The sequence below is a fragment of the Nanorana parkeri genome, unplaced genomic scaffold, assembly GCF_000935625.1.
Source record: "Nanorana parkeri isolate BGI_ZX_2015 unplaced genomic scaffold, ASM93562v1 scaffold5, whole genome shotgun sequence".
Lineage (NCBI taxonomy): Eukaryota > Metazoa > Chordata > Amphibia > Anura > Dicroglossidae > Nanorana > Nanorana parkeri.
In genome coordinates this window covers 129047-156196 of record NW_017306273.1, presented here as the reverse complement: position 1 = coordinate 156196, position 27150 = coordinate 129047, and the positions used below count along the sequence as shown (strand labels likewise).

The window sequence follows — 27150 nt, the reverse complement described above, 5'->3', positions numbered from 1 at the left end:
TTGCTGGCTTTGTACACTATATAAATAAAAAGACGACATCCAGGCTTAACATTATCTGATGTTAAAATCAGACATGAACATATGTACCCTGACGAGCTACGTGAGGTGTTTTCACAATTCTGCCTCGTCTGATTCTCATCCAAAGCTGTTACTATAGCATCTTAGAAGCCAGAACCAGTTCAGGGATAACATTCTGTCTGACTAATCTTTTTGGCAGAGCTGTGTTTTTTTAAATCAAGTGCAAATACAAAATTTGGGCATGAATAGGTTAAAGGAATGCTAACCCTGACCTGCTAGGAGTCCAGGTCTACCATTGCTGTCCTCTCCTGAAAATGCTGCTTGCCTGGCTGTTGTACTGTAGATATTACACACTCATGTTGTGGCAAATTATTAATAGTTTTCTCTCCCTCTGTCTCTCTCACGTCATCCATCATTTTTCCATCTCCTTCTTTCTTTATCTCATCATTTCTCTCTTTTCCTTTATGAAACTCTCACATCCTCCATGTCTCTCTCTTTCTCTCTTTCTCTCTCGTTCTCATTCTTCCTCCATGTCTCTCTTGCTCTCACACCTCCTCCATGTCTCTCCCACTCTTCCTCCATGCCTCTCTTTTTTTAACCCCTCCTCCATGTCTGCCTCGCTCTCACTCTTCATTCATGTCTCTCTTGCGCCTCCTCCGTGTCTCTTTCACATTCACACTTCCTTCATGTCTCTCTCACTTTCCCTCTTCCTCCATGTCTCTCTCACTCTTCCTCTATGTGTCTCTTGCCCTTCCTCTTTCTCCATGTCTCTCTCTCTCACACTTTCTCCATGTCTCTCTCCCTCTCAATCTTCCTCTATGTGTCTCTTACTCTTCCTCCATGTCCCTCTCTCTGACTCTTCCTTCATGTCTTTTTCGCTCTCACGCTTCCTCCGTGTCTCTTTTGCTCTCACACTATCTCCTTGTCTCTTTCACACACACTCATACTTCCTTCATGTCTCTCGTTCTCTCACTTCCTATGTGTCTCTCGCGCTCTCACTCTTCCTCCATGTTTCTCTTGCTTTCACACCTCCTCTGTGTCTCTTTCGCATTCACCCTTTTGTCATGTCTCTTTTGCTCTTACACTTCCTCCGTGTCTCTTTTGCCTTCACACTTCCTTCATGTCTCTCACTCTCCCTCTTCCTCTGTGTCTCTTTCACTCTTACACACTTCATGTCTCTCTCCCTCTCACTCTTCCTCTATGTGTCTCTTGCCCTCCCTCTTTCTCCATGTCTCTCTCTCTCACACTTTCTCCATGTCTCTCTCGCTCTCACTCTTCCTCCATGTCTGTCTTACTCTTCCTCCATGTCCCTCTCTCTGACTCTTCCTTCATGTCTCTTTCGCCTTCACGCTACCTCCGTGTCTCTTTCGCCTTCACGCTTCCTCCGTGTCTCTTTCACTCACACTCATACTTCCTTCATGTCTCTTTCGCTCTCTCACTTCCTACACGTCTCTCGCGCTCTCACACTTCCTCCATGTCTCTCTCCCTCTTACTCTCTTGCTCTCCCTCTTCCTCCATGTCTCTCTCACTCTTCCATGTCCCTCTCCCTCACTCCTTCATGCCTCTTGCGCTCTCACACTTCCATGTCTCTTCCACTCACACTCATACTTCCTCCATGCCTTTCTGTCTCTTTCTCTGCCTCCTCCCCCTTTTTTTCCTCTCTCACTTTCTAGGGGAGCCCCATTGCCGGCGGGACTCCTGTTTCAATCCAAGAGCGGAGATTACACATTGGTGTTCACAATGGCTGGTGCTTTGTGCAGCCGTCTCAGGTTGTGGTGGTAACACCGGAGAACCGAACCATAAAGGGACATACCGTCTCTAGCCTGAGAAAAAAACAGACCAGCAGTCAGACACTAAGGTAAGTCCGATCAGTTAGAGATCTTTGTCTGCTCTAGGAGATATTATCTTAGCAATCCAACATATTATCCATGTCCGATGAAAGCCTGATGTTTTTGAGTTTATTAAAATAAAATGCATGGAAAACATTTGAACTTCTGGAGTGAAATGGTAGAAAGTCACATTTACATACTTTCACATAAAGCATTGTATTGGCTGTATGTCCATTGTAGATTACTGTAGACTGCCAAATCTATTCTATTCTGGCAGAATAACCAATAGTGGACCACAAAAGTGACTGATTGATAGCCCCTGGCTTCTTATATGTCTAGGGACATCTTCCTGCCATAATTCCAACTCGGTTCCTGTCTGTCTCTGTTTTGGGTGTTCCTGCCCAGCTGTGTGGGTGTTCCACATCCTATTGTTATAATTTCTATAACACTAAAGTGAACTTGAATTCAAAATGTGAAGATTTGCTATGTCATCTAGAAATGTTAAGAAATGAAAGATTTGATTTTTGTGTTAAGTTCCTCCTGAAAAATAGCAGCACCCTTCCTGTGCCTGAAGCCTAGTAGCTATATATCTGCAGTATGAGATTGTGTAAGGCACTGCTGGTTCTGACTAATAGTCTCATTGGAACTGGAGTGAGATTTGCTAGTAAATGGATAGCTGCTGCAGATTGTGCTGTCGTTTGTAATCTTGTAAGAGACAGTAAGTTCAGAGAAGCAGAGATGAGAGAGTTGGAGCTGTTTGAAACATGATGGCTGCAAAAAATATAAAAATAAATACTTTGCTGGGTGATGTGTATTTGTTTGATCTGAATTCATTATTGAAAAAAGTTTGAGAGTTTAACAGAACTTTAAATCTCACTGAGATTGATATGAGGTGTAGATTATGGGTTTCCTTGCTCAAAGTTCTGCCCAGGCAGATGCTGTTTGCATGGTACTAGCACCCCTACATGGCCCTGACGAGTATAATAAATTCCTATACTCGTCAGCGCCATCTAGGGGTGCTAGTGCCATGCAAACAGCGTATGCCGGTGTTCTATCAAAGTTTGTGACTGCGTTAGAATGTGTGACCACTGACGTGGTCACACATTTTAACGTAATCACGCCCACTTTTTTGGCGGTGGAATATGTGACCGGCAAAAGGTGTAGAATTCCAACGCTTTCTCCGCTGTTCCAGGGCAGATCGGCATCGCAGATGGTATGTGCAGGAGAACCGATCGGTCCATAAATCTCACTTCTATCCGACTTTGTGAGTGCGATACAACATTTCACAAAGTCGGATAGAAGTGAGATTTCATCTGCGATGCCGATCTGCCCTGGAACAGCTGCGAAAGCGTTGGAATTCTTCACCTTTTGCCAGCCACATATTTTACCGCAGAAAAAATGGGCGTGATTACTTTAAAATTTGTAACCACGTGACCGGTCACACATTCCAACCCAGTCACAATCTTTGATAACACCAGGTGTAAGTATTATGAATGAACTTCCAATTGTGTGGATAATGCTGGATGTTTTTCTTTAGCACAGTGCAGACAAATCTAAAATCACCAGCCAGCTGAACAAACTGTTTTTTTTTCCTCCCACAGTTCTACAGCTCTGGTACTAAGGAGCCGCATACGCCTGCCTGAAATGGTCAATGACCCAAGATTTGCCATCGTCTTCCTGCTGGAGTATGTCTTCTGCGTACCTAGTGGTGTCGGCGGCAAGGTACCATCAAATATATTGCATCCCCCCTTTTATCAGTTCACAGATTTCGCTCCTATGTTTGATGCCTGGTATTGTGTGGCAATCCCGCGGTAGAACTGGGGGTTGTAGTCACCCAGGACTCTTAGCCAGAGGGACTGAGTGGTTCCAGGAAACAAATTCTTTAGCTGGGAAAGAACTGGCTTTGCAGTTCTCTCTGGATTTGGCATGGGATCCTGGAACTGGGAGATTTCAAAGAGAACTGGGAGGGATGAAATCTCCATTCCTGGGTCCGTGGTTTAGTAGGGGCCAGCACCTAATGATTGCACACCTGTGCATAGCCCTTATGGAAAGGGTGCTGACTAAAGCTGCCCATACAACTTACGATTATCGTACAAAACTTTTCATCCGATGATCGAACCGTCGCATGATTGTCGTACGGTGTCCCCATCCTTCTCCCGAATATCGCAAGGTTCAATCAGCGGTAGTTAAAAAAAACACCTGGGCGAATTGCGGTAATCGACCGCACATATTTTCGTTTGCGCACGAGGAGTTTTAATCGTACGACTTTTGACGTACGGAAACTCCACCAACCTTGCGACAATCGTACGATTGACTGACGTTTCCGAACATGCAGGAAAGACAAAAGTCGTACGATTGTACAGTACCGGCGGTTGCACACTCCCCATACACCTTCCGATTGTCGTACGATAAGTTGATCGCATACGATAATCGTAAGGTGTATGGGCACCTTAATGCTCTGGGCTCCAGCTGGGAAGAGGAACAGAGGTGTTTGGAGTCAGGAGGACTCCACCCAGAAGTCAGAGGGGAGCCAGGTGTGGTGTGTGGGACAACTGGAGAATTGGTGAGACAATATATGTTGTTATGCTGAAGACAAGCTATTTTATGTTGGACTTACTTGGTTGTCTGCCTTTGTAAAAATAACAAAGACTTTTGTTTGATGGAAAAACTATATGCAAGTGTTCTGTGAGCTCCCCAACATTACAGATGAATAAAACATAATGTGTTCGATAGATTAGCAGAAATTGTTGAAAGCCTGAAAATAAATGGGGGTTATGATATATTGCCATCATAGATGCAAGCATTGCTTAGAGTTCTTCTTTAGGTTCCCTTTCTGATGGCATGAAGAGTGCGTGTGCGTGAATTATCGCCGCATGCAGAGTTCCAGTTTCTGCCGCCTCCCATCTGTTGGCGGAGATAAGGTGGGCACTTCATATCAGTGGGGGTTCTGATTTGTTTGATGGCATTTTCTGCACTTTACACACAAGTAGTTTTCAATCACCCCACTCCTATTATTCCCCCTCAGTATCTGCAAGAATGCAAGGCGTTGATTATATTCCGCTCTTTTCTTCCCGGCTCCGGTACGATTTCTCAGTCTGGCTTTCAATAAATGTTGCCGCTCCTCAAAATTTTGAAGCACGTTATTTAACGAAAAGGCAAGAAAAATACTCTTCTGTTTGTGCTTTCTGTGTGTGTGTGTGTGTGTTTTTTACAATACATTTTTTTTAAGGGAAATAAAATTGCTTTTGCTTTTTACAGTGTTGTTCATTGTGACATTTTAAATCTGAAAGGATCGTGGTGCTGTCAATAAACTCGAGGGCTCTGAAACAGTTAAAATGGAGCTTTTAGTGAGAAATTTATAACAGCAGCTTGCAAACCATAAACTTCTACTCTATAAATGTATTGATAATGATAGAGAATACAAGTGGGGCATATAGGTGTAGCAGCTAGAGCAGGGGTGGGCAACTCCGGCCTTTCAGCTGTTGTGGAACTACACATACCATAAGGCATTGTAAGACTGACAGTTACACGCATGTCTACAGAGGTTATGTCGGGATTTGTAGTTAAAGCACAGCTGGAAAGAGGGAGTTACCCACCCCTGAGCCCTATGATCCTTCACGGCCACTCGAAGATCTTCAGATGGAAGCGAGCGGAGGAGACGGAGGTAAGTTTGTACCTATTTGGTATTTTATTATTTTTTATGTTTTTGCATATATCTACTGCTTGCTAGCAGTAGATATATGCAAAAACCCCCGAAGGTTTAATTGTACTTTAAGCAACGAAAAGACTGAATACCTCCTCCATGTCATTACTCTCTCCGGCAGTGACATGGAGTCCAGCATGCACCATATGGGCAGCACAGTGGCGTAGTGTTTAGCACTTCTGCCTTGCAACCGGGTCCCCGGTTCCAATCCCGGCCAGGTCACTATATCTGCAAGGAGTTTGCATGTTCTCCCTGTGCTTGTGTGGGCTTCCTCCGGGTACTCCGGTTTCCTCCCACACTCCAAAGACATGCTGGTAGGTTAATTGGCTCCTCTCTAAGTTGGCCCTCTATGTATGTATGTGAGATAGCGACCTTAGATTGTATGCTCCTTGAGGGTAGGGACTGATGTGAATGTGCAACTATGTAAAGTGCTGTGTAAATTGTTGGCGCTATATAAATACCCGTAATAAATACATTAATTAATTAAGAGCCACTTGGGATCATTGCAATGGACACTCCAGAAGTTTTTGTTTCCCAGACGACTTTGGGGGGACCATTTCACAGCATTGCCATTTAGCAGTGGAGGCAGCAGGAGAGGTCAGTATTTTGTTTCGTCTTTTCCTGGTTGTATTATGTGATAGGGACTCATTAAGTGACATCAGTCTCTCCTCTTTGGCCTAGATTATTCTAGTATTCTAGTATTCTACAATTCTGTAAAAAGCTCTTTGATGTAGAACAATATAACACGCCGTCATGTGCGATCTCAGCTTGTGGGGGAATCGTGCAACGTGACAGCGGATGCTGATGATCACTTATCAGACACGTTTTAGCATGTTGTTTGTATCCCCGCTCTCTCGTTTCCTTGCAAATACCAGATGAACAAATATTACGTGATAAGCGGATGTCTTCTGTGTGAGCTGCATTTCATCAGTGTTCTGCTTAAAGCTGAACTCGAGGCAGATATAAAAGACACAATTGAATGCAGCTGCTGTTATCATTAATACATCATTAAATATATTTTTCAAACAGCTAAGTAGCTGAATTTGACCTGGTGTCAGTCTCTTGCAGTCCCTGAACACCAGGGCTGGAGTGTGAGGGAAGAAGAAGCACAAAGAGTCAATCAGTTCATATGCTGACCAAAAGCATGCTAATAGGAGGAGAGAGCAGAGGGACATAGAGATTATATGAGTATAATGTGACTATTATGTTACAAGAGTTCATAATAAAATCAGTGTGGATATTTAGAAGAGAACGCTGCATATTTGTTTATATCCTTGTGGTAGCTTCTTTGATGAAATAAAGTTATTCAATGGTTCAGTCATAGGTGTGGAACTCCTCTTCTAAATCGCTTGGGTTTTGTCAAAGCACCTCCCAGAGGGCTCTTTATGAATGAGTGCTGCCTAACTTGATTACTTGCACTCTATACTGCAAAAGACTTTGGATCCAGCGTCTCTAACCCATTGCTTCTCAACCTTTTTATTGGCATCTATGCCGTTATTGGGAACACACTTGTATTTCTGGGGCATACATCTCAACCAGTGCGTGGTGTATGAATGAAACCTCCTTCGGCAAACCTCAACTAGTGCCTGGTTCAAGGATGAAACTTCCTTTGGCAAACCTCAAACATACCTGATGTAAGAATTAAACCAAACCTCAACCAGTGCCTCATTCAAGGATTAAACCTCCTTCTGCAAACCTGCCTGCCTGTTTTGTTTATAGTGACCCCCCCCCCCCCCCATGTCTTCTTCTGGTGTCACGGGAGGCAAAATCTACCTATTGAGGTCACACAAAGAAATTAAACTCTTATAGATCCACCAATTTATCCAAAACTAGAAAACAAAATGGCCAAAGTAAAGCTGGCATGATATATGGCACTAATTTTGTCAGATTCCTGTGAATTGACTGGAAATTGAGCCATGGGTGGCCCTGCAAACACCCCCGGAGAAAAAAGTCTCACCCCGGGAGAAAAAAGTCTGCCAAACGGTGACAGCAGCCATATAGCTGCTGTCACTCTCCGGGTATTCTAAAAGCTGCGGGTGAGATTGTCGGCTGTCAGAATACAGGAGCCAGCAGGGGTGATTCATACATCAATGTCGTTTGATGTGGATAGGGAAATCTAATCACATGTTTATATGCATGTCCATCTTAAGGCTTTAAAATGAATAATGTTATCTTTAGTTAGAGTTCTTTTGTCTTTATAACCAGGATCACTAAAGAGTTAAATGGCATTCTGCCACTGTCACCATCATTGCACATTCTGTCCTCACCACATTGACACGTGGTTGCCTGTGGTGCTATTGTCACTTACCTTCTTCCTGGCTGATATGTCATTGTCTTTGTCTCTTTGAATTGAGATTCTTGTATGTCCCCTAGGCTGGGTATCATTGCAATGTCCCTCCTTTCTGTGTCTCTACCCTATACCAGAGCCTTGCCCCTTTCTCTGTATAGGATGCCTTGCTTGGCATTATTAACTTTCTCTGCTGCTCCTTCCACCCTGGAAGTCAGGTTTGTACTGACTGCTGATCCAGCTGTAGAGGCGGCAGATACATTGATTCTGGCAGAGGCTGCAGACGGCATGATCCTGAGAGATGAGAAACCACTGACAGAGCGGCACCCAGCAACTAAGGACTCGTCTTCTTTGATTTCATAAGTGAGATAAACCCATAGGAACCAGGATATGTCTGTGCATCAGTTCATAATGTTAGATGTGTGCGGGGAGCCTTTGATTGATGTGCAGCAGAGGGAATGTGCTGGGAGACCATGTGGCCAATACAGTCTGGAAAGGACTTTCAGGATGAGGGATTGTATTAACTAATTGCTCACACAGAGAACTACATGCTCGGTGTAAAACTTTTTAAGCTGATGCTTCTACTATGCTTGTTTTTCCTCTTGGATTTAAAGTGATCCTATGGCAGCCTTGAACATTCAAGTATTTTAATATGCATAACAAGCAGAACATGAGCTTTACAACAAGCCATCACTGACTGCTGTAGCTGCAGGCAATTCATCCTTAAAATTCACAGTAGAAGCACTGAAGTGGTTCAAGTTTGTTCTCTCAGCAGCTCAGCTCCTCCTGCTTCCTTCTCCCAGATTTCCTGCCCTGGGTTTATATTAGAAGTTAAAGGGCTGAAACGCTTCTGGGGGAAGGGGGGTGTGTAGCAGAGTGAGCTGAGCTGCTGAGTCACTGTTGGTAGGGGTTGGGTGCGCCTATGTGTATAAACGATGATTGTGTCCCACTTGTTACATTTCGCCGTGAACGTCAGAGCCATTAATCACTAATAACACTAAACTGATGAGCAGTAAAAGCTTTTAAAGCGTCACCTATTTCCAATTTGTGGTATGGTAGTTTTTTTGCGATTTCACGGGCAGGCGCAATTTTAAGGCTTGATGTGTTTGGTGTCTATTTACCCAACGTGATCCCGTCTTTTATATTTTACCAGAAAATTGGGTGCTGATAAATGTTTGATAACATAATGAAAGGAAAACAGTTTTTTTTTCAAAATTGTCGGTACTCTTTTCATTATAGTATATTAAAAAATACCCCCCCCCCAGTGGTGATTAAATACCACCAAAAGAAAGCTCTATGTGTCCCCAAAACATGGTATGAAATTCATTTCGGTACAGTGTTGCATGACGGAATAAACATCAGTCAAAGTACCGCAGCGCTGAATACTGAAAAATGGCCTGGCCAGGAAGAGGGTTTAACACCCTGGTCAGCAAGTAGTTAATATACATTTACCCAGTGGTGTCCCAAGGGGGTGCGACACTTGCTTGCCTGATGAAGGGGATCCTGTGAGACCCCGAAACGTTGTGTTTAGTGTCTTTGAATATGCAGCAAGTACGTGAATAAACAGACCTACTGGATTTGCCTTGGAATGTCTATCTTTTTACTTGTATACTTTAACGGAAGCCACCCGTTGACACCTGATGCACTCACCTCTTTCCTGATGGAGCAGCGGTTCTGAGTGTGATGGGCATACGGACACCATTGGAGGGGTGACACCAACATGACTGACTCATCCCGCTGGGTAACTGTCCTCTCCTCTCTCTGCCGGCATCCATAACCAAGATGTCCGCCGGCAGGTATCAAAAAGATCGCCGCGCATGCACGATGACGTCACAGCGGGGTGTCACCCGGTAACCGCTCCGGGTGACACCCGGCCTCTGCATTTACCTTAAATTAAAACTTCCTCTTTTGCACTTTACATGTAATCTTTGTAAACATTTGAGTTCCAGGATAAGGAGACAAGCTGGGCCTAACAATGAGCTGACACTTATATTCATATGAGCCTGACATGCTTAAGGCGGTTTCACCTCTATAAATATGAATGATATTAGAGATCTGTTATAGAAGTTCCTCCTCCCCGGTGGACTCTTATTAGACATCTGTCAGCCAATTCATTTGGACGTTTTCTCCCGGAGTTCGGAATGTCGTATAAATATTTAAGCGCTCCGCTGAAATCTTCCTCACTGATGCCACACTGTTCTCTGTGCGGCCCACACGAGTCTCGGCTGCAGATCTGCTCTGTTCATAAATAATTACCGTTTGTCACTTTCAACAACAGAAATATGTTATTCTTTCACTTTGTTACATTATAAAAGTATTTGTTTGCAAATCATCTGTGATGACCGGCTACATGTGCGGCTTTTCAGTGTTTTGTTTCTTTGAGCAACCGTTTCTTTTACAAAAAAAAAAGGCTCTCAGCACTCCTGTACTTTGTAACAAGCAGCCACTTTGTATAGCTGGGTTAAAAAGGCTCTCAGCACTCCTGTACTTTGTATCCGGCAGCCACATCCTTTACATAGCTGGATGAAAAAAGGTTCTCGGCTCTCCTGTGCAGTACTTTGTACCAAGCAGCCACTTTGTATAGCTGGGTGAAAAAAAGCTCTCCGCACCCCTGTACTTTGTAACAAGTAGCCACTTCCTTTACATATTTAGGTTAAAAAAAAGTCTCTCAGCGTTCCTGTACTTTGTATCAAACAGCAACTTTGTATTGTAGGGTGAAATAGGTTCCCGGCACTGCTGTTATTTGTATCAGCAACAACTATGTATAGCTGGGTGAAAAGTCTCTCAGCACTCCTGTACTTTGTATTCAACAGGCATTTCCTTTACATAGCTGGGTGAAAAGGCCCTCGGCACTCCTGTACTTTGTATCCAGCAGCCACATCCTTTACATAGCCGGGTGAAAAGGCCCTCGGCACTCCTGTACTTTGTATCCAGCAGCCACATCCTTTACATAGGCGGGTTAAAAGGCCCTCGGCACTCCTGTACTTTGTATCCAGCAGCCACATCCTTTACATAGCCGGGTGAAAAGGCCCTCAGCACTCCTGTACTTTGTATCCAGCAGCCACATCCTTTACATAGCCGGGTGAAAAGGCCCTAGGCACTCCTGTACTTTGTATCCAGCAGCCACATCCTTTACATAGCTGGGTGAAAAGGCTCTCAGCACTCCTATACTTCGTATCAAGCAGCCACTTTTTATAGCTGGGTGAAAAGACTCTCAGTAGTCCTGTACTTTTTATCGAGCAGCCACTGTGTATGAAGCTAGTTAAAGAGGCTCTGAGCATTGCTGCCATTTTTCTATGAAGGTTCTCATTTATTTAGATCCTTGTATAACAAGTGGTGGCTTTCTCAGGTCCAATGAGTGTCAAGAACGTATTCCCCAGCATTTAACAAGCAAGCAGATGGACCAGCATAGGAGGTTGAATTCTGCAGGTCAGATCCTATAAGTTAAAACTGAATTCCTTGCAAACAGTTGTATACACAGGTGAAATACATATATGGGGGGTGTTTTACCTGCCAAAGGATTTGCATTGCCGCCCATCGAGCTGTAAGATTTTCACAACTCTGGCAGAACAGGAGACCTGAATTTTCTCCGCTGCAGTTCAGCAACACTTGCAGGTCTTGTCCCTGCTCCCACACCCCCACACCCCCACACACCCCATGATTGGACAGTGAAGGGAAAAGCTTAGAATGTAGACACATATTGATTTGATGGCAGACTAAGGGCCCATTCACACCAATTGCTGTGTGTTCCACAGCTGCAGCTGCTGGAACACATTGCAATTGCTCACAGAAGTTCCCCCTTCGTTCTGGAGCGGGAGGGGGCAGTGCAGTGAAGTCAATGGCACCGCAGGCACACGCCCTCTCCTGCCGGCAGTGCTATCGGACGTTTGGCAAAACTGCCTGTGTTCCGGTCCACTGCAAATGCAAAAAATGCGGCATGCTCTATTGTTTTGCGTTTGCACTGGACAGGAACGCAAGCAATGTTTTGCCACACGTCCGATCGCACCATGGAGGGGGTATTAGGCTGCGGTCCGATTGACTTTAATGCACCGCCTCCCTCCCACTCCCCCTCCCGCCCCAGAATGAAGGGGAAAGTTTTGTGAGCGATTACGGTGGGTTCTAGCAGCTGCCACTCTGGAATGCACCACAATTGGTGTGAATGGGCCCTAAATGGGTGAAAAAGCTGAAAAAGTCTTTTAATTATTCAATCACAAAGATGGAGAAGCAAGTATACATTTTAACCCTTAAGTAGCCAAGAAACTCTGACCCAGGTAAAAGCAATTTAAACTGCCAGAAGCTTTTTTTTTTAGGGTACAGGTACTCCTAGAATGAGATCCTAATAGGTTGGACTTGATAGACTAATGTCTTTATTCAACCTCAAATACTATGTAAGTTGCTATTATTGAATTAACCGGGAATAAGAAGCAACACAACAGTTCATTTTTATTTTCATCAGAAAGGTGCACCTATCCTTTAATTTAGGCGTCTTCTGATTAACATGGGGAGTGAAATTTAATTGAGTCACATCTGAAATCGAAGTTACTCAATCCCAACACATCATTTCCATTTGGCTTCCCACCAAGCCGTATGAAAATGTTTCATTTCATGCACAGCTGGGTCATTACAGTTCACACCTCGGTGCCGGCTAACCATGAATTCACTTCGAAAATAGCATATTTATAGTGTTTTGCTCATTTCTAAATATTTATTGGCCTTTGAAACATTGATCTTTGATTGATCATACACGTGACAAAGATACAATATCGGAATAAATAATGTCTGAAGCTTGGAAGGACATACACAAAGCCCCTTTCATTGCCAGCCTCCCGATTCCAAAGCTGAGAGTCCATATTTAAACCCTAATCATAACCCACGGGGCCTTGTGTTCACCAGAGACCTAAATATCATGCAGTGACTAATCCATTAAACACAGCAGTGACTGGGAAAGGGAGCATTGTGACACCGTGTGTCACTTCCCTCGGCCGCAAGAATTTACAGCGGACTGATGAACATGTACGGTGTACCGAAAATAAATCTCTTCAGTGGAAATAAAAAAAGAAAAGTTCTCCACTATAAAAGTCAAGCTGAGACAAAGTTTCAAGAAACAAGTCAGTAAATTGCCAGTACCACCCAGCGGGAGCACTGCAGCTGTACTAAAGCTGGCCATACACTGCTTTAAAGGGGTTTTTAAACCCTCCGTATTTTTTGCCTATATCTACTGCTAGCAAGCAGTAGATATAGGCAAAAAGTAAAAAAAAAACAAAAACGCTTTAACAGAGGTTTAAACTTACCTCGTTATCTCTGCGCGCTCCAGTGCCGAGAATCAGGAACTGCTCGTGTGGCCGCAAAGGATCTAGGGGCGGGCGCATGCGCAGTTCGGATTCTCGGCCGGGGGACGAGCAGAGACGCAAGGTAAGTCTATGGACGCGTGCACCTGCGTGCAGACACCGCTGGATCGGAGGGATAGAGCAGTCAGCGCTGGATCGGAGAGCCGCTGCACCGCTGGAGGGACAGATGAAAACATCAGGAAAGAAGAAGATCGGAATAAGAGACATAATTTAAGGTAAGTGCTGACATTAACATTGGGGGGGAGGGAATATTTTCTTTTTACTTTAATGTTGGCTGAGTTCTGCAAATGCTGTGATTCGAGTAGTGTGTGGTCCCGTCGACACACCCACCGAGTTTTGTCAAAGGAGCCTGTTCAGTCAGCTGCAGCCACTGTTCAGTCACTGCAGGAGCCACCTGTCAGAATACAGGTGGTGCCTGCAATGTAGAAGGAGGAATCTGTTAGTAGTGTATGGCCAGCTTTAAAGGAGAAAAGCTCTTCAGCTTACCATAATGCCTAAGTTTGTATCCCCCCACCCCCCAGTGCTCCCCAAACTGGAAGCCCCCCGACTAAACTTTATTCTTTTCATTTATACCCACCTTTTTCAAATGTCTTCATCCTTATCTGTTTCTATTCGCCCTTTCCACCCCACCCCGGAGCGGTCGGCTCTTCTTTCAGCACCATTACACTGCGAGTGTAGGGAGCCATGATGATGCCACCTAAGTTGGCATGTCAAGGACGCCTTGCACTTGCAGGATGCCCTCACTTGGGGGCGTATAAACAATCTGCCCAGCGTATAGCTGAGCGAATGCCGTATACATGCCATTCTGAAAGCCAAGGAGCGTAGGAAATTCTTATGCTCCTCTGCTGCATCCAGTGGCAGGAATGCCACACGTAGGGCATTCGCTTAGCTGTACAATAGGTGGAATTTTTATACATCAACCCCTGGGTGTCATTCAATTTGGAAGACTGAGGATATCTAATGATGGAAAGTAATTACTGGAGGGGACAGCATCGGATTGTGGCTTTGCTAACAATCAACACAGGGAGGGCACAGGAAGGTATTGGCTCACAAGGTTTTTGGCAGGATCAGCAGGTATTTATTGAACAGATATAACAAAACAAAGTAAAAGGTATATTTAACAGACCAAAAGGGAGCAAATAAGAAAGGTTAATTGTAGGGATTCCAAATACTTTTGAGCAGCACAGCTTGGTAGAGAACCGATCCAACCTGTGATTGGATGATTAATACACTAATAGGGTGAACCATGTGATCTGTATCAGCCATCTCCCTATATACTGTGCAATGTAGTGAGGCCTGATTGGTCAACAGAACCCTTTCCTCCCCAGTCTGAATCATGTTCTGCAGGAAACTATGGGAGACTAATATAAAAACAGACTGGGGTTCTTTTTACTAGTGTATCATACTTGATGTGACAAGACTGGCATCCTCCTGACTGGCCCAGCACTGTCACGTGGGGTCCATAGTCAAGTGTAAGCTCTGAGAAGTCGATTTGGAGCTTACACTTGGCTTAGTTTCCCCCCTTCCCGATGGCTGAATGGAGCAACAGAGAAGCAAGGAAAGGCAAGTCTATGCTGGCGGAGCCCAATAAACCTTTTACTTTGGCCTGCATGGGCAAAGAAAAATTTCCCTTTAAATGGAGATATTTTGTTTCTCCCTATAACTTTGCTTTGTATGTTTTGATAAAGTTCCAATCAGCGGAACTGATAGAAGAAGGGTTGGCTTTTGTGCCTTCTGATGAAAGCCTATGCTAACAAACATATAATGTTCTTTTCCTAAATCGAAAAAGGAAAAGATGTAAAAATAAGAGAAAGAAGAACTCTGGAGATCCGCTATGAAGGTTGATTTTGTGTTAATTTTAGAAGCGACACACAATAGTCACCACCAGTCTCTCTGTCTCCTTGGGCATATGTCTGACGCTGTACTGCATATGAAAAGAGCAGCAAACACGACTATGATCCAGAGACATGGCTTAATAAAACTTGCCTTTGTGTTTCGCGAATGATAGGCTCCTCTGCTTTCTTATTAATCCACCTGACAGTTTACCGTAAAGAACAATGTACCGACTGCAGAAATTGCAAACTGATGAGGAGCACAGATAGCACAGGCCTGTGCTTTTATGAATCGGATAATGAGGTTGTCCAGACAAGCAGTGTAAGACTATCGCTGCACAGAGCTAGGGCAAAGATCCTTTTATTTTATGGGTTTCATGACCAGAATCCAAAGAATAATACATTTTACATCATTCATTAATGAATGATGTAAAATGTATTCTGACAGCAAAGGAAGGATTCTGATTGGCTGCAAAGAGTAGAACAATCAGCATTAAAATCAGTAGTTCTCAGTGCAAAGATTTCGGTACATCTGGTAACAGGAAATTAAACTTTGAGTGCCAAGGCATTCAACACCCAATAAAGAAAGTGTGGGTTTTTACAGTTTACTGTTAGTGGCTGTCAGACTGGTGACCGCATGGAGATTATAATCTTCTAACTACAATTGTTCCCTGAGGAAGGGGAGCTGGAATCAAAGTGAACAAGTGCTAACATAATAACGACATACAATATGACCTATATCAGTTTTGGGGGAAGTTGACCTTTAAAGTGTATCTGAGCGTTAAAACTGATCTCTCCTGTCCAAAATGTGGCTTCCATCAAGGTTCCCTAATGCATCTTCTGTGGAGATGACTCAAACTGGTTAGATATTGGGACCAGGTATTGACAGTAATTAACTCTGTATTCAATAGCTCCATTGAAAATTGGTCTCAGGCCTGTCTTTTGGGACTGTTCAATAACTCAACCTTATCTCACCATACTAAAGTTGTCGTACACAGAGCACTTTTCACAGCTAGAAGGATTATTGTGAGAAAATGGATCTCTACCTCCTCTCCCCTGATTTAAGAATGGCTTGTTGAACTCAATATCCTTTGAACGTATAACGTATCAGCAAAGAGGGATGGATAACAAGTTTTCTTTACTATGCTTCCAATGGTTCATTTATCGTGCTTCCTGTTAGTTACGGTTAAATGTTGCATCCCTGTAACAGTGTGGTATACCTCCTTATTAGTGTGCAATACTACCATCTGACACCGCTCCTTACAATGATCTGGTGCTGCGGGTTATGTGGTGTCAACTACTCTTATGCAAATTTATCTTTATCTGAGGCTTACCTATGAGGCTTGGCCGTGGCCTTGTGTTCCAGGATGTGGACAACTGAACTATTACAGGCACATGGTTCCAGTGGTTTTGTGTTCTGGAATGTGGGCACTTGGTCTATTACATGCACATGATTCCAGTGGCTTTGTCTTCCGGGATGTGGACACTTGGTCTATTACTTGCACATGATTCCAGTGGCTTTGTGTTCCGGGATGTGGACAATTGGTCTATTACTTGCACATGATTCCAGTGGCTTTGTGTTCCGGGATGTGGACACTTGGTCTATTACATGCACATGATTCCAGTGGCTTTGTCTTCGTGGATGTGGACACTTGGTCTATTACATGCACATGATTCCAGTGGCTTTGTCTTCCGGGATGTGGACACTTGGTCTATTACATGCACATGATTACAGTGGTTTTGTGTTCCGGGATATAGACAATTGGTCTATTAAATGCACATGATTCCAGTGGCTCAGTGTTCCGAGATGTGGACAATTGGTCTATTACATGCACATGATTCCAGTGGCTTTGTGTTCCGGGATATAGACAATTGGTCTATTACATGCACATGATTCCAGTGGCTTTGTGTTCCGGGATATAGACAATTTGTCTATTACATGCACATGGTTCCAGTGGCTTTGTGTTCCGGGATATAGACAATTGGTCTATTACATGCACATGATTCCAGTGGCTTTGTGTTCTGGGATGTAGACAATTGGTCTATTACATGCACATGATTCCAGTGGCTTTGTGTTCTGGGATGTAGACAATTGGTCTATTACATGCACATGATTCCAGTGGCTTTGTGTTCTGGGATGTAGACGATTGGTCTATTACATGCACATGGTTCCAGTGGCTTTGTGTTCCGGGATATAGACAATTGGTCTATTACATGCACATGATTACAGTGGCTTTGTGTTCTGGGATGTAGACAATTGGTCTATTACATGCACATGATTCCAGTGGCTTTGTGTTCTGGGATGTAGACAATTGGTCTATTACATGCACATGATTCCAGTGGCTTTGTGTTCTGGGATGTAGACAATTGGTCTATTACATGCACATGATTCCAGTGGCTTTGTGTTCTGGGATGTAGACAATTGGTCTATTACATGCACATGGTTCCAGTGGCTTTGTGAGTAATATTTTAAACAACTTTATTTCTATATAATGTATTTTACGAAAACAAGGCGCTGTCCTTGTGTGTTCTTTTTCTGCTGTCTCATTGACCATACTGGAAATTAGAAGAATCTTCCCAACCCGGACACAGACTCTAATACAAACCTGACATAGATTCTCAGCGTTGCTCATTCTACAGAAATAATATAAAATATTTGGCTGGAGCTTCACTTCTACAGTATCCTGATGTCTAAGTGGGCCCGGTGACATTTTTTTTTTTAATTCTGTGTACAAAATGGATAGTAGGACAGCACTGGGAAAACGAAGTGCAGACCCTCAAGAGTAATTGTTTCCATTTACATGACTCAAGCTTATATAAATATTACCGGATAAGATCCGGCATATTCATTTCACGATTGAAACGCCAGCATAATACATGACTACTGCCTATAATGAACCGCACCGCTGCTTTATCACCAATTATGCTGACATTGATGGCATCCCCGCCAGGCCGCCAGTGTAAGGACTTGTCCAAAATATAATTTAGGACTTTCCTGGATGAAGTTGTTCCATTTGTATTTTTCTAAGATACGCCGTTGCTGTCATCTGTCTAGAAAATTACAAACAAGGAAAATAAACGTCCTTTTCATTGCGCATGTATTTTCCGATGCCGGGATGTGTGGTAGAGTCTGTATTGTGAGATTATAACAGTGCTATAAGCCAGAGCTGATGAGCTATCAGTCAATAGGTCGTGTGCTGACTTGAACCATTGCCTTGTCTGTCCTGTGCCCTCAGAAAATGTTTTTTCTCTCTCATATTTTTTATATAGGTTGCCTTGGCATCAGTGCCAAATACATCCTACATGCGCATGATACGTTGGGCCTCCTGGAACCATCTTTTAGGAGCTGGGGCAACAGAAGTGACTGTATCTCTTCAAGGTGGACCACCAGCAAATCCCAGTAACAATCTGGTATACAAGATTCCCCCAACCAACATGAGCTCAGACGAGGTGAACAATTATGCAAACAATTGTTTTGATGGTTTTGTACATAAGCATTGCTGGTATTCTACAACAGCTGATATTCTGTTTTATTAAAGAGAACCAAGACAGGAAAAGGCATTTGTAAAAATCTGATTCTCCATTCTTAAAGTGAACCTGTGCCTTGCCCATGCAGGCCAAAGCCACAGATACCTTTTTTTTGCCCCATTGGCTTCATATGCTTCGCTTTCCTGCTACATGGGTGACTGGTTCTCTTTAACTGCAGAGTCAATAATCAGCTGGATCCTAATAGATGAGGACATGAAAACTTTTAGCTAAAAAATAAATAAATGAATTTTTCTTAATGAGTAGGAGTGATTCATACGTGGAAATGAGATTTAAAGCATTGTATTGTTACTGTTTTATAAGAGAACTATGGCCAAACCTTTTTATGGCTTTAGTTCTCTTTTGGGTCACAGGAGGACATTTACGAATCCAATTTCAGCATATAGCAGACTCATGCTTACTGTATGCTGATAGCACAGAGCCGCACTACAGCCAGGAAAAATTCCGACAAAATTGTTGGAATCTACCCCACTGCCTGACTGAAAGCTGGTTATGTCTCTCTAGAGCAAGAGCCAACTGTGCCCCTCCCTCCCCTGTCTGTCCCTCCAATGAGCACAGGAGGAACAGAGAGGGGAAGGGTGAAGCCCTATGGGGAGCCATGACTGACAGGCACCACTCTCTGCAGGGAGAAGCCGTGAGCTGAGCGATCAGTGGTTTGTGATCGCTCACTTCTCAAGCTATAGGGCCGGCATGTGACAGCTGCAGTGTCAAACGCCGGCTCTGTGTATTGGGAAAAGTACATTTTACTTTCCCAACACTTGCCCTTTAAGCATACTGCTGTGCAGCTGTAAGTCTGTTGTGGGTTGTCTTTTCCTAACCTTTCTTTATGTCCAAACAGGTGCAGCAAGTGGAAGGTGGAACCTTGTTTTTTAACTTTAGCTTACGGTCTGAACGTCAGCTCGACGACAACGAATCCGTGGTCAGCCTGTCCCAAGAGCTTGTCCAGTCCAAGAAGAAAGTTACCCTGGGGAATGGTAAGTGGAATTTATTGCATCCCTACTTTTAAAGCTATTAAAGTATTTGTGCTTCTGTCCATCCATTTCTGAGATTTATGCAGCTCTGCCGCACATCGCATTTTGACCCAGAAGAGTTTACACTCTTAAATTAGAACTATGGTCTCCCATTTAAAACAAAAACGTGCTGCAGAACTTAATTAAAAAAGCATCTACACTGACAGATTCATCTTTGTTCCTCAGAAAAATTACACTGATCCTGCTAGTGAAGTCCACCTAATGTAACTTCCTGTGATGGGGTGGCAACAGTGCTGCACTGCTCCTAAATTCAGAGCACAGTTGTCACTCTCATGTAGGTTGTACCTGTTTGCACTACAATGGAATGAAAAAATATGTATCACTGCTGATTTACAGGCCTTTAGCTTGTCAATTATCACTTGGCCCATTGCTTTCTAAATTGGCTGCACTGCCTCTGTTGCTGAAATCCTCGCACTGTGAACTGCAGTGTCTGGGAGGAGGAGCATGAGAGACACATACAAAGGAGGATTTGGATCAGTCAGGGAAGGTAAAGGACGTTTTTTGTTTACTTTATGAGTCTTGTACATTGCTTTGTACTTGGATTTGGTACTTGTTAGACTTTGGAACTTTTAGTTGTTATTCAAGGTCACGCTGCGATCCTGGCTTGCTCTTAGACAACTCCCTTCAGCCTTGATCCCTCCCCGCTCTGGTGGTCTAAGGTCCTGTGTGTTATCATGTTCTATATATTGCTATTGTCCTATATGTATAGGACGTGAGGGCGCCGAAGGACATATTGCTGGAGCGGAAGAGGAGACAGGCTGCAGGTAGCAGTGTAGGAGCCTGACAGGATTGTGGTTCAATTTTGTTATTTTAGCTCCCTAGACAAAACAAGCACTTAAGCTTGCCGTGCTGGGGTAGCCCCACTGCAAGGGTTAAGATTTAATTTGCCCTGAGTTCTGCATTAAAGCCATATTCCACTTTTTAAAATGTTTTATAAATGCACCCTTGTTGCAGAAAAATTTGCATTTATTAATATGTTTGCTTTGGAGGCTCAAAGCATTGCAACCACGGTCAGTAAATAGTGAGTGCAATGCACAGGCTCCTGCATACTATTTCCTTAGCCACAGGGCCATTCCGAGAACTATAAGTCCCTCTGCCTCTGTATATTTCTGAATTCGGTGCATGCAGTGCATGGTTTCACCCACACAGCTGCACCATCCATTCACGGGATCTGTGAATAAATGACGTGGCTGTATGGCAGGGACGTGCGGTCAGAGGAGGCAGGTTACAAATCAGGGAAAGCCTCCCCGCTGTGTAACCTGTCATGGACGGGGCGCTGCCTGTTAATTACAGTCAGCGCTGCATCTGGCTTTTGACAGCTAAGTTAGGTTACACAGCAGCGGGCTTCCCCACTGCTTGTGTAACCTAACTTGGTGAGGTAAGAGCTGCCACAGCCTCTACTCTGTGTTAGATGCATGAGCTCTGTGGATGGTTTGGACCAATGGCAAAGCGCTATTGGTCCAAGCTGTCCAATCAAAAAAAGAAAGCAAAAAAAACCCACTGAGGCCATCAATCTTGATGTCTCAGCAGTGACGAGCAAGTGAGGGACAGGGAGGCTTCTCCCTGTCTCCTCCCTCCTCCACATATGTCACTGCTGTGAAATGGCACCATGTTACATGTTACACCCTAAATATGGTATGAAAAGTGGAATCATCCATTGGTGTTGTGTCTTACTGCTTTTTACCCATTTAAAAAGAGTTCACGAGACAGAGTTGAACCTCCCAAAATGAAACTGCAGCAACACTGAACATACAAAGAAAAGATTTTAGTTAAAGTGACATTAAACCCTCAGATTTTTTAACATAAACTAATACTGTAATGTGCGCCTTACTGTAATCCATGGTTCTTTCCCTTCTCTTTGCTGCTCTTCCTTTTAAATCCTCATGTCTTCTCATGCTTGGGGAGAACTTTTCTTTGCAGCTCAGGGCCTCTTCCTGTAGTGCTGGCTCAGGTTACAAACCTATACAAACCTATACACAGACACCATATATCCATACCTGAGACAAGGCAGTCTGCTGCAAAACAGAAGTTCTGCCCAGCATAAGAACAGATACAGATTTAAAAGGAATAGCAGCAAAGAGAAGGGAAAGAACCATGGATTACAGTAAGGCACAGATTACAGTATTGTTTTTATGTTAAAAAAATCTGAGGGTTTAATGTCACTTTAAGAATTAAAAAGAGTTCTTGGAAACAGATTTCTGATTTTTCACTATAGCACAAACTTGGTCCTATACCAATCTTTTCCTCCAGTATTTTCCATCCTCCAGACAGGAGTTAATGGAGAGAGTTTAGAAGTTTGATAGCGACATTATTGAACAGATGGCGCTCCTTCATTTTAGACTGACCCGTGGTTCCCGTGTGCATTTGTCTAATTGATATGTCATGTCAGCTGGTGTATAGACAATTTATTGCTCTTGTAGCTTTCTGGAAACTTGTGAAAGTCAAATGCTACCACAACTCATAAGAGCATCTTCACGGTATGATAGTTCTTTAAAGGATAAATATATGTTGGTTAGAAAAAAAATAAACTGCAAGCCTGCAAAAGGCTGCCTACGTGCTGCCAAACTATAAATATAAACGAGCCTCCGTTCTCAGCAGAAAATCTTCTTCCGAATTCCCTGCCGGTACAGGGCCTACGCAGGATTTATATCTACCGGTGCTCCTAATAGTGTCACAAGGTGGAGGGCCCTGTGTGAGGAAAGGGGTTGGGGTGAGGCTGTGAATAATGGCCTGACCTAAGATTCCAGGCACAAAAACTTTCATTTAAATATATTTATCAATAGCCATAAAGCATTTAAATCCACTTTGTGTGCATTAAATGCATTTGTGAATTGAGATTTTACCTCATAACTGTAGTGGTGACATTATCACTAGGTATGCAACGATACCAATACTAGTATCGGTGCAGTTACCGAGTATATGGGCGGGTACTCGTACTCGCCCAAATGCTCCCGAAACTTATCCCGATACCGGAACTTCTGGTATAAGGAAGCCAGCAGCGAGTCATTACATGCCGCTCAGCTTCCTGATTGGCCGGGAAGCCGGCTCCATGGTCCCTCATCACCTGGTGAGGAGAGAGCATGGAGCCGGCTTCCTGGCCAATCAGGAAGTCGGGCGGCGTGTAATAACTTGCCACCCGGCTTCCTGATTGGTCAGGAAACTTGCCAATCATGAAGCCGGCTCTATGCTTCCTCCTCACCCGGTGACAAGAGAGCTTGGAGCCAGCTTCCTTGCCATTCAGGAAGCCGGGCGGGGTGTTATGACTTGCCACCCGGCTTCCGGATTGCTTGCCAATCAGGAAGCCGGTTCCATGCTTCCTTGTCAACTGGTGACAAGGGAGAAGGGAGCCGACTACCCGACTAATCAGGAAGCCGGGTGGCCATCCCTTAATGGGACTTCTGGTATCAGTATTCGGGAACAGCTAAAACCCGGTATCGGTGCATCACTAATTATCACTGTGCTGTACAAAGCCTGTGCATAGAGCAGAGCTTTGGGAGGGCCCTAGCAGGCTCCACCCATTACAGATTGCCTGCAGAAAACTACAGGAAGGGGTGGAGACAATACCAGTCACCTTTCACAAGCAGCAGTGACCGGTCTTTATTACAGGAAGATCCAAGTTCCACACTGGATTACTTCACAGATCTGGAATAAATATACAAAGCTCATCAAATTCATGAAGAATACACATGGACAATACTTGCTTATCCCAGAGTTCAGCTTTAAATGCAAAATATACAGGAGAGAGGTTATTCTTAAATTAAAGCCAAATTGTTTTCTTCATTTTGGATAGAGTGAGGAAGTGTAAAAAATATGAAGTCTGTCTAAAGACTTTTTGCAGCTTGATGACTTTCTAGGTATACCAAAACGTTTTGATGCTCACCTAGTGGTCAGAGCACTCAATTTGTTAAACAGCTCAAGAATATTCTAGTTACAACACCCGAAGCATCTTTCAACCAGCCTAAGAAAAGAAAATAATTATATTACACCCCATAAGAAGAGTTCTAACCCTCGAGATGCGTAGTATTGTAGTATTTGTTCTGACTTGCCATTAATAAATAAGACTGATAATAAACATAAACATAAACAGAAATATCCCAAAATGAAGAAACAGTTTGATTCCCTTTTTAATTGGAGGTTTTGCCAATTTACAAAAGTGAACAATAATCGTTTTTGCTAGGGGTGTTGCTTGGATTGTCAAAGATCTTGGGCGTCCTGGAAAGGGAAAAGTTGGGTAGCAGGCAGCAGAAAAGTGTCCGTGGCCAACGGGATACGGTTAAAAAGAGCCGGCGTCTACGTGCTGTGTGTGTGCTGTACACTTATTGTGCAGTCCTTGTGTACACAAAGTAGGTGCCGCCACAGGTGAGAAACTCACAGACTTACATAAAGCTTAGGACAGAAATATTAGCAAGTGTCTTAATACAGGAGTAGTAAGAAGAGGTATCTTACTCACTGTCTATGGTACCTATAGCACACAAAGGGAATAGTAAAAATGAGTGCCTTATGCTCTCTCCATGGTACTGATGGCACCTGAAAGGAATATAAGGAAGCTGTTTAATATTCACAGTGCATGGTACAGAAGACTGGAACATTATGAATTTTCTTGTTTACTGTCCATGGTACTAATGGCACTGGACAGAGATAGTAAGAAAAGGTAGGATATGTACTCCCCATGGTGCTGATGGTAGTGGACAAAAATAGTAAGGAGAGACAGAATATGCACTGTGTATGGTGCTGATGGTAGTGGACAGTAATGGGAGAGCCAGAATATGCACTGTGTATGGTGCTGATGGTAGTGGACAGTAATGGGAGAGCCAGAATATGCACTGTGTATGGTGCTGATGGTAGTGGATAGTAATGGGAGAGCCAGAATATGCACTGTGTATGGTGCTGATGGTAGTGGACAGTAATGGGAGAGCCAGAATATGCACTGTGTATGGTGCTGATGGTAGTGGACAGTAATGGGAGAGCCAGAATATGCACTGTGTATGGTGCTGATGGTAGTGGACAGTAATGGGAGAGACAGAATATGCGATGTGTATGGTACTGATAGTAGTGGACAGTAATGGGAGAGACAGAATATGCACTGTGTATGGTGCTGATGGTAGTGGACAGTAATGGGAGAGACAGGATATGCACTGTGTATTGTACTGATAGTAGTGGACAGTAATGGGAGAGAGAGGAATAGTAAGAAGAGATAGAATATGTACTCTGCGAGGATGTCACTGGGCAGGAATAGTAGGAAGAAGTAGCATATACACTCTCCATAGTGCTGATGGTAGTAGACAAGAATAGTAAGAAGTGATAGTACATGCACTGTCCATGGTACTGATGGTAGTGAGCAGGACAGGAATAGTAAGAAGAGGTAGCATACAGTATACACTATACTCCCAATGCAGCTGATGGTAGTGGACAGGAATAGTAAGAGGAGGTAGCATATGTACTCCATGTGGTAAGGATGGTAGTGGACAAGAATTCTAAAATGTATATGACAATGCAGTGTCCAGAAATAGTAAGAATGTATATCATATGCACTGTCTGTGGTGCTGATTTCAACATTTTATGAAATAACAAAATTATGGAAGGGCAAATATGTAACTATTTCAGTCATTAAAAAATACAAAGTAAACACTGAAATAATAATTGTGTCACATAATACCAATGTTCCCTAATTCCCTCTGATGGAATATGTGATGAATGTACTCTATAAGTAACAATTAAGTGGACTTACGGTGGTAAGTGTGAGACCTGTTTCTTCTTATTCTTACAGTCTGGACTCACTAATTGGTCTCAGCGCTGTGGGGAAGGTATTAATGGCGCATACCATAAATGAGTTAGGTGAGAGACTTTCTCCATATTGCTAACCCCGAGACCTGCTGACACCGTACTTCCCCAGGGCTTCCGAAAGTTCACGGAGTTTACTTCTCTGCATTCTTTTTCTCTATTTATGAATATTACCTACTGAAAAATCCTTTATGGTTTAATAACTCGCACACCTTGTGATATTGCTACACACACACAATATAGATTGGTGCCAGCACACAATACAGAGAGTCATCCAAAGGTCAATAAACTAACCTACTTTTTAAGCGTTTACTCTTGTTGAAAAATTGGAGTGTCTACTGAACTAACTCTCTCTCTTCCCCATATCTCTCTCTCATATTTCTTCCATCTCTCTCTCTCTCTCTCTCTCTCTCTCTCTCTCTCTTCCCCCATATCTCTCACTCATATTTCTTCTCTCTCTCATATTTCTCTCTCTCTCTCTCTCTCTCCCTTCCCCCATATCTCTCTCTCATATTTATCTCATATTTATCTCTGTCTCTCTCTCTTTCTCTTCCTTCCTCCATATCTCTCGCTCATATTTCTTCTCTCTCTTACTTTTACACTTCCTTCATGTCTCTCTCACACTTCCTCCATATCTCTCTCTCACACTTCCTCCATGTCTCTTTCACTTTTCCTCCATGTCTCTCTCGGTTTCACACTTCCTCCATGTCTCTCCCACTCTTCCATGTCTCTCTCGCTCCCACTCTTCTCCATGTCTCCCTCGCTCCCACTCTTCCTCCATGTCTCTTTCTCTCCCACTCTTCCTCCATGTCTCTCTCTCGCTCCCACACTTCCTCAATGTCTCTCTTGCTTCCACACTGAAGTGGCAAGTGCAAGGCTATCTCTTAAAGGTTATTATTATAAAAAGGCTCAGGGACTCTGAGGAGAATTTGAGTTAGTATGGAAGGCGCTTATCTGGATTCTTAATCTGCAGTCAACCAGTGCAGAGGCAGTGCTGGGCTTTCCTAATAGGACCAGCCACCTCAAACCTTGTATAATTGAAGCATTCCGATTTGAATTTTTTTGTCTGTAAAATAAAGATTTTACACCTGTAATACAAACATGACACAAAGCATCAATTATTATACATGTGGGCTTTCAAAAATGTTTTAAAATAAAATTGGGCAAAAAAACATTATCGTTTCCCATCAGGCCTACTAAGCAAACACTGCGTGGGCTAATCCTCAAGATCAACAACGCATCCAGGCAGGAAATAAATGACAAAAACAGAAGACTTTAACGTTTGCTTGGGCAAAAATAGATCAGCCTGCAGGAGATAATTGTATGCTTGCAGACATAACATTTATATTTTGAATTACAGGTGTAAATATTGTGATGCGCTCATCCGAAATGGGAGCGCAGTGCTGCGCTTGGACCATGAGATGGCAGCACATGACAATGAAATTATTCAAAAGGCAACAGAAATGAGACAAATATAAGTGCCTTCAGCACAAGAAGTCTGGAGGGGAAAAAATAATCCAAGCATGATATTTCAAAGGAGGGGGGATAATACAGATACGGGAACAAAAAAAAAGAATAGAAGACAAACATCCAAGTTAACATTCAACTGGGAAAGACAAGATTTGAAATGGGGTGGAAAACCCCAAATATGAGGGAGCACATCAAGCAGATACCGGTGTATAATACTGTCTTGGTACAATTGCTAGCCGCCAATGTTGGTGGATGGGGCTGTATTGTATAGTTTGGTAATAAGAAATATAAATAGATGATATAAA

The 27150-nt window shown here is 43.4% G+C and overlaps 1 protein-coding gene across 1 annotated transcript in view; it reads left to right on the top strand.

The window, feature by feature from the left end:
- NPHP4 (nephrocystin 4) overlaps positions 1–27150 on the top strand; it is a 203176-nt gene that overhangs the window by 60230 nt on the left and 115796 nt on the right. The window contains exons 8-11 of the mRNA XM_018576510.1: positions 1692–1876; positions 3449–3569; positions 18288–18467; positions 19402–19537. Coding sequence (XP_018432012.1) covers positions 1692–1876; positions 3449–3569; positions 18288–18467; positions 19402–19537 — 622 coding nt within the window. The remainder of the gene's footprint in view (positions 1–1691; positions 1877–3448; positions 3570–18287; positions 18468–19401; positions 19538–27150) is intronic.